Raw genomic sequence first — 12,388 nt, 5'->3', positions numbered from 1 at the left:
ACCTGCATTTTCTAGCTATGGTCCATCTTTGTCGATCACAGAGGGAATGATCTGAGCAACTGCCTCTAGCATTGTGCTCACAACAGCCTAATTAACAGACTTATCTCCCCGCACTTCAGCAACAGCAGGACTGATGCACCTGACCTCACACCAGAGCAGCTCACACAGGGACAGAACTCCAGGCAGGAAGGTGGGATGGACACAGCTGAGGGCAATTCCCAAACCCCCTCACAGCTGGATGGGCTGCAGGAGGCCTGGCCCCACACTGACACTCTTCTGTTTGGACTGCCAGAATAGTAGCCAGGAGGCTCATCACAGCACTGCATTTAAATTGTGTCAATCAAACATGGTTCTTGCTTGCCACCAGCTTTTCTCCTAGATTTAGGCCAGGTAGTATCTCAGAATAATTGTAGGGCTATGCACTGAGCCTCACACCTAACCCAGAGGCCTACAATACACTTTTGAAAGCCACTACAGCTCTCCATAAACCCTCTAGAAGAATGAAATTTAGCGTCCTTTACTCTCCTCCAAAACATTCAGAAATTCCTATTACTCAGCTCCAGCTATTATTCTTTTCTGTGTTACACATAACATGGTTCAGAGTTTCCAACCCACCCACTAAAAAAAGCCACTTCGGCTTTCTAGATGCGTTCTTGGCCACGTGGCTGAGCTGCGAGGCAGGACCTCTGGCACCCAATCAGGCAGGAGGCAGAGCAGGCGCTGGTCTGAACTGAGAAGATCAAGTCTGCAGTTTCTGGTGCAGCTTTCTCCCGACTTCTGTGCCACACTTGAAGTAACTCCTGCAGCTCACCATCAAAACCAATTAAAAGCATCCCTAACAACAACAAAAAAGTCCTGAGAAATCACATTTGAGCAGAAAGAGACAGTAACATCACTGCCTCTCTTACCTCCTCACAGCCGGGCTTGTTCCAGGAGGACCTGCACGTTGTCTACAGCCAAAGTTGCCATCGGGCTGCCCAAAATGACAGTTTCAGACTTGGTGGAAAACACAGCTCAGGGATCTTTAATCTGATTTAACCCGGTTTATTTAGATTCACTCAGTAAGACAAGGCATTTAGCAGTCTAGCTTTGACAGAGCATCAAGATCCCAGCAGTCTTTTCTTCCACCTTTCTGAAGTCCATGTTACCAGATAAATTCATTCTCACATCCCTTGCGGCATTTTGACCAAAAGGAGCTTTGAAGATCTAGAGTCCCTCAGAAAATTTCTCTTAGGATGAAGGTTTACAGCTGGCTTTGGATGACCCGAATTCTTTCAACCACAAAGAGGGTCGGTCCCTCCTTGACTACACCTCTCCATCAGTCACACTTTGCATATGCTCATTCACAGCCCATCACCCATGTCCCTGTGAAGGACACCTGGAGCAGGGAACTGTCTCAAGTTCTCACCACAGCCTCCAGTCACCACTTTCTTCATTCCCATTTCTCACCACACTACACTCCTTACCACAGATTTGCTCCACCACAGTCTAAAGTGACCCAAAAAACCAACCAAACAAATACACACAAAATATCAACACTCCCCGCCCCCCCAAGTTTTATATAAGAGGGACTCGTAGAAGTACTTTTCCTCTCTCTCCCACTGCTTCAAGACAGAAGAGAGCTTCATCCTGAGACCAGGTGGAGGCAGACCAGAGAACAGTTTTGAAAGACAAGTGTAACAACATTAAATAGCTTCATCACACACACAAAGAAAAGCAAGAGGAGTATTTGAACAAAGCTAACATGCCACAATACCTTATAGTCCAACCAAGTCAGCAAATTGACTAATCCACTAATTTCACCAAATTACCATGCTCTTTCTCCTCTACCTCCTGGTAGAGGCTGGAAGAATCCTTTGTAAGATAACAGATCCAAAACTCTGCCTGTGAAACTCCAAAATCCATTCCCCTGCTGTCCTATTTATCTCAACCACGTCTTACAAAGCAGAAAGGGACACAAGCTAGAAAACAAAAGGCCTTCTTAGTTCTGCTCCATAATATTCCTAAGTACTTTGCATAATAGTTCAGTTTTGATAACCTCCTTTCATATGCTGCAATAGCAAAAATAAGAAAAGCTACAAAGAATAACAAATCAAATTAAGGGTTTCACTCTTCATGGAGGGTATGTGAGACAAAGAAGGACTAAAACTATCCAAGAAATCTGAACTCCTCTCCAAGGCATTTTTAAACCTGTCTTTTTAAGTAATTTAAAGCAGGTTTTGCTATTAGGACTGGAGGGAGAGCATAGGCTTCAGATAAGGAGCCTCAGTGAAACCCGATGGGTGAATGATGGTCTATGCACTGTGTAGGTCAAACTCTGATTATCTAAATCTTAGTTAATCAAAAGCAATTATCTGAAAGTCAAATATGCCCTCCAAGTCAGATAGCTTGGCAAGACTGGGACTTATAAAGCACACAGAAATCCTAAACTCCACAGGACCACAACTGCAGAGACTATGAATTTTAAGTAGGATAACCCAGAGGACAGTTCAGAAGGTTTTAACCGTATTCAAGACTCCCAGCCCGAGGGCAGTCTTCAGAACCGACTAGAAGATTACCCTTGCAATTACTTGGACATTTTTGGTGTCTCCATGCACCCTCAGATTACAGGCTACTTGGAGTGCAATTCCAGTTAGGTATTTAGAGAGGACTCAGGGTGAAAGTCTCCATTACAGGCAGGGCTGGTAGAGCCAGGCTGGCTGATACTTCCCATTCTAAGACCCTGTTTTCAGTTGTTTGTAATTTTGAGAAACCATTTTAACTTTTTTTTTTTCATGCTATCCGCATTTGATTTCAGGGTTGCTAATTTTTTTGTTACTTCAGACGTATCAATCCAACCAGGGAAAGAAGTAGGTGGAATATTTTGTCTCGTTTATGACTGGGGGAGGGGGGACCACAAAAAAAATGCCTCACACACTTGGAAAGCCCTGTGAGGACTTCATGTCTAACAGAAAAACTTGCATTTCAGCGAACTATATTTAGCAACCCATACTAAAAAGTCACCAAAATCTGACCAACATTATGCTTGTTTTACATTTTACCAACTATATCTATTATATGATGGTGCAAAAAGGCTAAAAACAAGGAAAAAACCCAAAATCTGCCAAAAGGAACCAATCCACTCTTTACATTTATCATGGATATCATTATTCACATGACAAGGCTGTGTAAATTTAACAGATGGTGGCAACAAGCTTTACATTAAATATTAGGAAACATTTAGCAATGCTCAGAAAGGAAAGGACTTGGATTGTCGAGGCTGGCAGTGGCATCACAACTGTTTTTGCGGCAGGTTACTCGCCATCAGGAATGGTTTAGGCACAGTTGATCCTAACAGGAAATAGAGATGCTTGAGGGAGGCTGGCAGTGCCACCTGCACCCAATTGTCTGTAATCTCACGCTCTGGTTCAGGGCTCATCCATAGCTTCACAGGAGATACCTGCAAGGTCAGATCCCGGCCTGGAGATCAATGACAGCAGGGAGATTATCCATCTCCCATACTTTGCACCATCACCTTTGCAAGGATCAAGTCATATGGAACAGCAGTTACCTCAAATCCAAAGGAACCCAAGAAACAGATCTGGAAGTGTAGTGGAAGGCAAGTAAATTGGGACAAGAAACCTGAGCGCCAACAGGACAGACTTAGTGTTGGGGGGAAAAGGGACAAATCAGACAAGTTTGACTTCAACAGGAGCAGAAAAGGAAAACTAAATGAGGAATACAAGGAGTGAGTGGAGAAGTTAAAAAAACATATGACAAGAAGGCTGTAGTGAGCACAGGGAGGAGGAGAAGAAAGAATAAGCAGGCCTAAAAATTAGCTGAGAAAGAACTGAAATGGTCAAGGCAAAGAAGTAGTGTGCCGAAAGACGATGACGCATAACTAGAGAGGAATGGAGACAGGGACAGCATGGACATGGACTTGCACAGGACAAGCACTAACCAGGGATCATGAGGAGAGAGTGAGAGGAAGAAGACCCATCTATCCATCTATGATGGATGGCAGAGCTGAGACAGGCGAGGTCATGCAGGGATGGAAGAGAGGGGAAAATGTGCCTACTAGTGTATGCTCCCCGAGCCTAAACCAGAGCCTAATATTGTGAAAAGTCACCAATCTTCTGCTGCCAGCAAATGCACAAAACCAACTGGCAAACACAGATCAAGCTGGCCTGCAGAGAAAATGACAGCTAATTACACATTCAGTGTAAGGGGCAGAGGTCTGTGGGATGGCCAACCCTGCTACTGATGCTTGCGGAGGTCATCGTGGTGACACATATACTGGAGCTGATGGGGACGGGTGGAGGGCTGTCTGGTTTTTCTTTCTTGTGGAAAAAAAATAGCATGCAATCATGTGATTAAAGACTATCATAAATAGAAACAGAAATAAAGAGAACAAATGAAGGTTTCTTTCCCAACTTAAAATATGGAAATGCCCTGGAATTGAAGTGCTTTCCCATTACCATCTTGATAACTCTCAATTCAGTTTGTGAATAATATTGCTCAATGGACATTTTTTCAAAGGGGAAAAAAAAAACCCAGATATTTTAAACAAAGCACACAGTTGAACTGCTCCAGCATTTGTCCTGTTTTCTTTTATATAGGCAAAGCCCACTGTAGTTTTTTGAGAAAGCTTTCAGTTGAACACTAATTGCTCTAGCTTCTGCGCACCCTACAAAGCCAGCCCATATATCCCAGCCCCCATGGTCACAGCATGAGCTTCAGCAGCCCAGGAGAAAAATAAACAAAAACCACAACATAAAGATCACAAATAACTGCACAGGAGCAAACCAAACTACTTTTGGTAGGAAAGTTAACATTTCTCTACTCTGATTCCAGAGAATGTGTCAGATAGAAAGAATACCTGACTACAACCTTTATAACAATATTAGAACAGATTGAGGTAAATCAGCCACCTCCTCCCTGGTACTTAGACCTTCAAGGGATGCCTGTCAGTCAATTCTGAGACTTTGCAACTGGGAGACACACAGGTTAAGGAACTCATTGAAAAGGGGCAGCTAACTGCACACATCATCTGCTGAAAATGTATCTAAAAGAGGAACATCAAGCATTTTACCTAAAGCAGTTAATAAGGCCAGAATCCAGGCCTAAAACCATCAGTTCTCCCATTGCAGCCCCCTTTTGCAATGGTGTTAGAATTTTATAGTAGAAGGCTGGTCGATACTAATTAAGTGCAATGGAGCCATCATGAATTAATAACCTGCAGGGGAAGACATTGCTGGTTTTAAGGGCTTCTCTCCTTCTCAACCTTCAACTTTCAGTATTTTTTGGTAGCTCGCTACAACCTTTTCACTAATCCAGATACTTCACAAATTAATAGTTCTTAAAATAACAATAAAACAGTATGTTAAATTTACACAGCCTTGTCATCTGAATATCACAGCATGTACCATGGCAAACTTAGGCATCCTCATTTCTCAATTCCCAGGTACCTGGGGATTAGTTACCTAGTCACCTGCAGAAGAAATGCATTAGGGAACAGCGAGGTTATTTCTAGGACAGGGACTTAAGGAAATGGCACTGCTGTATCAAGTTCCTCCTTACAACACCATCCTGCCTAGGCAACACTGAACACAGCTTCTGCCATCCCAAGTCTGCTCTGCACGCACCTACAGCAGTTCGCTTCTACTCCAACGCATCTGAAAGTGCTCAGGAAAGGTGGTAAGGAGAAAAGGACTTGAAAAAACACTTACTGGGTTCTGATAGGCCCCACTGATTTTAAGCCCTTAAGAAAAAGCCCTTCTCAACCAGCAGTTAAATCTCTAAGTATTACAACAGTTACAGACACAACCCACAGGCCCACCTCAAGCAACCGTGTCCTTACATCAGGGAAGTGAGCCGCAGATCCAGCTTTCAATTCCCAGGGGAGATTCTCCTGGAAAAGTGACCGGCCAGGATTCCTCTCACACAAACCTCTGCTGCTGACACAGTGTCTGCAGCGCTAAAACAAAGTCCTACGACAAAAAGTAGAAAGGAAGCAAAAACTAGGGGACAGGCATAGGCAGAGAGACAGGTATCATGTAAACAAGCGTCGCTTTTGAAAGGCAAAGAAGAGCACAAGGCCATGGACAGAGGGCAATCCCCTTCAGACAGCTCATGCAAGTTTGCAAGAGTAACACCAAACCGAGGAGCAAACAGCAAGGACGCTTGGCCAGAAAAGAAAAGGAGATGCCTCAAAGCAAGAGAAGGAGACAGGGGAATAGTGGTAGCTCCTGGAAGAAGTCAGAGAGAACAAAAGAGAGCCTTCACTATGCACAGAAAAAGCTCTTTAAAAAAGAAAAAAATTTAGTGAGGCAGGGGAACCCTGCAGAATCCAGCTTGCCTGGAGGGGAACAGATCCTAAAGCAGACATAAGGGGACGGCTGTTCTGGGACTCGGTCTCCCTTGCAGCCAGGTCAAACAAAGGAGGATGCTCTCCTATAATTGGATGCATTGTATATTTTTAGTTAGCACAAGGTGGCTGTCGTGGCAGGGCTCCCCATCTCCTGTCTTCCTCCCCCTCCAAATACACACCCCCTGCATGATCCCAACATGGAACACAGACAAAGATCCATTTTATCACGCCATTACTGTAATGGGAGGTAGAGAAAGATAGGGAAATGGAATGAGGCAGAGGAAAGAAAAGGAGACAGAGAAGCTTTTAATGAGTCAGCCACAGCTCTGATTTAAATAAGATCTCCATTTAAGGAGCTCTGCATTTGTCTTTTTTTAAAATTAAGAAATAAAAAAAAAAAACAATCACTGACTGAGCAAGCAACTTTTGGCTGCACAAGGTTGTCTCAGCTACACACAGGGTCTGGCAGGGAAAGGGTTATGGAAGGGGGAAGGGAAAGGGAAGAAAACCTCTGGAAAAAATGAGGCTGCTTGCTGGTTCATTTTAACAAGGACATAAATTAGTCTCAAAGCCACAAACGCCATCACCTCCCTGAGCCCTGGGCAGAGCGTAGCAAGTCAAACACGTGCCAAGATAAACGGTGCTGGCTGGAGCCTCCAAGGGGTGCTGTGGGGGACAGGAGGGGGCACGCTGGCAGGCAGGGCAGCAAAGACACTTCAAGCAGTGCCACAAAATGCACACTGGTGATCCTGCAGCTGCACAGAAGGGGACCCTTCAGACGTTCCTGCCTACACCCGCATCAAAATACGTGAACTCAAGAGAGAAAGAGGGAAAACAGGGTGCTGCAGTCGGAAAATAGCAGCTCTCCCCAGCCTGGCTTTAATTATCGCGAGTAACCCTTCTTCCTCCTCCTCTTCCCACCTTGGAAGAAGGCCGCCAGCAGGCAGCAACCCAGGTGAAAGGCTCCATCGCCAGCAGCAGGGAGGGGAGCAGACAATGGCGGGGTGATTCATTACAAAGGCACACATACATATATACATACATATACACACGCACACTCGCTTGCTCGGCACTGCCGGCTGCCACATGGGCTGGCAGGTCTCCTTAAGGAGGCAGCAGCTCCCTTCCCACTCTCCGAGATGCTCGACACCTTCCCCCTCTCCCAGCCCTGATGGGAAACAGATTCGGAGGAAAACGCCAGCAAGGCACTGGGCTGTCCAAGAAAGGGAGGGCTTTGTGCTCCACGCAAGCCAGCAACCTCACCGTGCACCGCACAGAGAAAAAAGCCTTTTAGCATATAATTCCCATCCACCCAAGACTCTCTTTTTTATCTGCAATTAGCACATGATGTACTGGGCCTCGTTTAACACTCATTTTCACTGATTTAGGATTAAGGGGGATAAGACCAGGGTACTTTCTGTTAATGAATTTGAGCTCTTGCTCTCATTAGCAATTTTGGTTTCCTCTTCTTGAAGCATGTTTCTGCCTTCCAGCACCTCCAATTTCTTCCTGTAACTGCTTCTAGTCTTTCCACCCCACACACTCTCATTTGCTTTACCAGCCCCTCATGCCTGCAAAGAAGCTGATCTCCCAGATTTCCAAGGAAGATGGGTGAGCTTGCTCCCTAAAACACAACAGAACACAGATCAGGCAGGCAGTGTTGTCTGGAGACTGAACCAAGTGTAGCGAGAGACTGTAGCAATGTTGAATTTAATCAATGGCAATTGCCGGCTTACCATACCAACATTTACTTTTCATATATGAGACAAAGTTCCAACAAAATACATTCACAGGTTTTAATGTCACTCCACTGCTTCAAAGCAGCACTACAGAATGGGAGAAATGTGGCTGGGGATATTGTCCTGGATGTGCCACACTCAGCCATAACTACAGTGAAGCACTGCTAAGGACCAGCCTAGGAAGCCAAATGCTCCTCCTGCAAGAAGCAGCACTAAGCTACAGCTAAACTCACCTTCTGTGCCTTTCTCAACTGTGCATAAAAGGGCTATCTGTTCCTCATTCAGAGACCACAACCGAGAGAAAGTCCGAGCTATCCTCCTCTACTATTTATTTTAATATGCATCTTCTTCAGCATCAGCATGTAAACATGCAGCACAAATCCTGAAAACCTATCCTAGATAGTACATACAGTCATAATTCAAGGTCAACCAATACTAATAATGCATGGTCTTGATGTCTCCTTTCCCACTCTAGTAAATTAACAGTTTCTGTGGAAGACAGATTTCCCTGAAGTCTATCACGATATCCCAAACCTTTAAACAAGTTTATATCCACTTTGTTTCAGCCAGTGCTTCAGCAGAATCCCATCCTTCCCAGATCCACACATCTCCAAACCAACCTGCTCGTGCTTCAGGGTGCTCAGTCCTAGGCACACACAAACTGCACGCACTTGTGTACTGGGGACCCAGGCACAAGCTGTGTGTCTAACAGTTGTGGCCGAGAGCACATTGCAACACAAGGCTGCGCAGAACAACTCTTCAAATCGTGCACACACCAATCAGTAGCTTGGGGGCATACACCTCCGTCTAACTGGGCACTCTCTGAGCATGCAGCAATACATAAATGGACTCCAACCATAGAGACATAGCTTTTCAGCATCACTCACTAAACTAAATATAGGTACAGAATGCCTCAGGAGATTTCTGCAGAACTCTTCCATCTCAAAACAGAAAGCCTTGGTCCAGATAAAAAGAAATCGGTAACGGAAGGGACTAAACAGCAGAAGGTGGGGCTTGGGAGCCTAGGAAGATACCTTAAGAATGGACAGAGACCTTTTTTCAGCCATTGACAAACACAAGATGAGAGAGAGGAAGGGTCAAAGTGGGTGTCACTGCTTGCAGCAGATTCATTCCAAGCCATGCACCCACAAAAGCGCCATCCCTTGCACTGGGACATGCAGGATCTCAGCAGCAGCTACTGAAAAAGGATTCAGCCAGGGCTAAGGAAAGCCAAGGAGACAGTATGCATCTAGTATGAAAAACTGCAGAGCTCCACAAAAAAAATCCAGCACTTGTGAAACACAGATTTGAAGAAAAGTTCCCTCCAAGAGTCCTTTCCTCCGCCCCCTTTGGGAATATCCCCCAAAGGTTTCCAGCTCCGCAAGGCACTGCAGGGCATTATATAATGCCTAAACTCCAAAGGATTCCAACTCCCGATGCCTCTCTCCTCCTCCTCTTCCCTTTCCCACCTCCCTCCGGTGGCAACTTGCAGATGCCATGCCAAACAAAAATCTAAAAATCCAAAAATATTCAGCAGCCTTAAAACGCGAGCATCATCTGCTAAAACACCGTTGCGAGGTGGGGGAAATACAACGGCCCTGGCAGCTGGGTGCGCTCCCCGGGAAACGTCAGCCACTTTCCCCCCGGGAAGGCACCGGCAGCCCCACGCTACCTACAAGGGCTTCCCAAACCTCACGGTGACCGGCAGCTGGATGGAGAAATGGCTGGGAAGACGTTTACCTTCGTGCTCGTCCAGGATCGGTCCTTCAAAAGAGGCGTTAGCCTAACTCGGGAGAGAGGCACCCGTGCTCCTCACACACCTCTTCTCCCTAGAGAGCGCTGTGAGGCTGCTCCGGGCAGGGGGACTGCAGGAACCCCTTGCCCAAAGCGCCCAACCCGGGTGCCCGGCGCGACGGGGCTCCCTCCCGCCCCAGCGCCGGGCGGGGGCGGCGCGGAACCTCGTCCGCCCCAGGGGGAGGCGGCGGGGCAGCCCCGCTGCCGGCCGCTCCGCTCCGCACCGCACCGCGCCGCGCCGGGCACCCTGCTCCCCGCCCAGACAAAGCCGGGCAGGCAGGCGCCGCGGCGCGGCATCAGCATCCCAGCCCGCCCGCCAGCCTTACCTGAGTTACCATTTTCTTTTTCTCCATAAACCAAAATGGGGGAGCCCGGCCGCAAAGGGGAGGGGAAAAAAAAATAAAGAGGGAAAAAAAAAAAATTAAAAAGCAGCAGCCCCGTGCAGGCGGGCGGCGGCGGGTGCCTGCGCTGCGCTGCCTCGCCGGCGCGGTGCCCACCGAGCCCTTTTTCCTCCCTTTCTTCTCCCGTGTTCCTCCCTTTCTTCCCCCTTCCTCCCTCCCTCCCCGGCCGCGGCTCCCCCCGCCGCCCCCCCGGCTCCGCCAGATGGCTGCGGGAAGCACCGCCCCGAATGCCGAAGGTAATTAATGCGAGCCGGGACCGCCCCCGCCGCGCCCCGCCTGGCTCGGCCGCCGCCGCGCCCGCAACCCCGGCGAGGCGCTCCCTCGCCTGCCCGCCGGGACCCCCCTTTCGCACCCCCACACAACCAAGGAGCTGGAAACAAAAGCGAAGGTCGCCCCGCGCAGCGCGGCTCCCGGCCCGGCAGGACCCCACGGCGTGGCCGTGTCCCTCTGCACCTACCATCGCCAGCGGCTCGGGGCTGGCGGCCGGGCTGCTCCCGCCTGCAGCTCAGGAGGCGGGAGAGCGCATCTCCCAGCAGGAGGATGCTCGGGAGATAGCTGTCAGTTTGGCACACACCTCCCTCCTGCCACAAAGGGGAGAACGCGTGGGTGACACGGTGCGTCAGATGAACCGGAAGCAGAATCCGTGCCAGGATCTGCATTTCTTTCATCATAAAAACTGGAGATCGCTGGACTCCTTCCCAGCTTGCTTTTTTTCCCCTCCCATTTATCTTCAGTAAGCATCTGGCCCTTAACACCTGAGCACTCCACAGTTGGCAGTGCTTGTTCTCCCAGCTACCCTGTAAAACACACCAATATACTGCTACCCTGTTTAGCAGATGGGATCCAAGATGCTCTGATTGATGTTTCCCAACGCTGCACCCAGGGAAACCCGGGACAGGGCTGAGCACAGGTCCACCGGTCTCTTGGCTAGACAAGGAGACCGTGCCAATGCTCCAGTGCTCATGATGCAGAAATAAAACCAGCTCAGGCAAGTTGCCCTTCTGATGTCTCTTGACACCTGGTACTCCAGAGACACACAGGTTTTTGCATCAGAAAAGCCAAATTACGGTGCAGTAACAAGTTGCATCCCCACGTGTTCTCTTTTGCACAAATATGCCCTATTATAATTTGCACTCAAAAAAAACCCAAACCCAACCAACCTAACGATTTTTCCTTCATGGGCTTCTGCTACTGCACTGCTCTCCAGACAAGCCATGCTGACCCATGCTGCACTTCACAGTTTCCCAATCTCACCACCGCAAACCAATCTCTGACTCCCTCCCTTCCTCTTTCTCCCCTAACACAGTAGAAGGCCATCAGGAGCGCGCATCCCTGCCACACTCACTCCTCTGACCGAGACAACCCCAAGCCCTTACATTCCACCGGAGCATGGAGTCAGAGACCCATGGGCCAGCCACCCCGTACGACCAAACTGTGGTTTGGTGTCCTCTTGAAAGGAGTCAGCCTCCACGGCTGCAGCCTGCAGGGCTCCAAGGCAGAGTACGCATTCTTCCCAGTTATCTCATTCTCTCTGCTAACATGTATCTAACAATACTACAGGTTTACAGGCCGTATTGCAAAAACAGGGAAAGTATTGGATTATTTTATCCTCCCCTATTACAAACCTGAGATTCTGGACCAAGATTCTAGGTCAAGTGTAAATTCCATTTCAAAGCAGCAGAAAACACAGTGACCTCCTTATACCTTTGCCACGACAAAGCACCAGGTTTCAGCAACACATACCTTGTCCACTAGACCTCTGCAAATCACCCAGGATAATCTCCTTATTCCCTCCACTTAACTGTTGCATTTGCCCAGTCTCTGCCACAGAGTGGCAACTTCTTGTCCCAGAACTAGGGCATAGACTTTCAAGACAAAGAAACATCATGCTACTGTCACCCCCCACTGTTCACCAGGAGAGCATAATTTCTAATCCATTTTGGCCTCCACCTTAGGAACCTCCAGAAATATTTGCCATCCAAAAGAATCCTCTAAGGAAAAAGAGGTACCCAGCCATGCACTGAACCCTCACTTGCACTGCCTCCCCATCGCCCAGTTGGTACACCAGCTTTGCTCATGTGTCAGCAGAGTGGGAACTCCCTTTG

General features: G+C 48.0%; 1 protein-coding gene across 50 annotated transcripts in view; it reads right to left on the bottom strand.

Moving 5' to 3' along the window:
• RBFOX2 (RNA binding fox-1 homolog 2) overlaps positions 1–12,388 on the bottom strand; it is a 172,505-nt gene that overhangs the window by 75,779 nt on the left and 84,338 nt on the right. For 3 of the 50 annotated variants that reach the window (XM_065048187.1, XM_065048237.1, XM_065048224.1), the window contains exon 1: positions 10,209–10,423. The exons of 41 other annotated variants lie outside the window; for them this stretch is intronic. In XM_065048187.1, the coding sequence (XP_064904259.1) occupies positions 10,209–10,235 (27 nt within the window). In that variant the 5' untranslated portion in view covers positions 10,236–10,423. Of the gene's footprint in view, positions 1–10,208; positions 10,456–10,740; positions 10,917–12,388 lie in introns of those variants that run through there. 6 more of the 50 variants (XM_065048248.1, XM_065048230.1, XM_065048227.1 and 3 more) reach the window with 5 other exon arrangements.

Source organism: Columba livia, chromosome 1 (genome assembly GCF_036013475.1).
Source record: "Columba livia isolate bColLiv1 breed racing homer chromosome 1, bColLiv1.pat.W.v2, whole genome shotgun sequence".
Classification (NCBI taxonomy): Eukaryota; Metazoa; Chordata; class Aves; order Columbiformes; family Columbidae; genus Columba; species Columba livia.
Note: the sequence above shows the minus strand (reverse complement) of the source record. Positions and strands in the feature narration are given on the sequence as shown.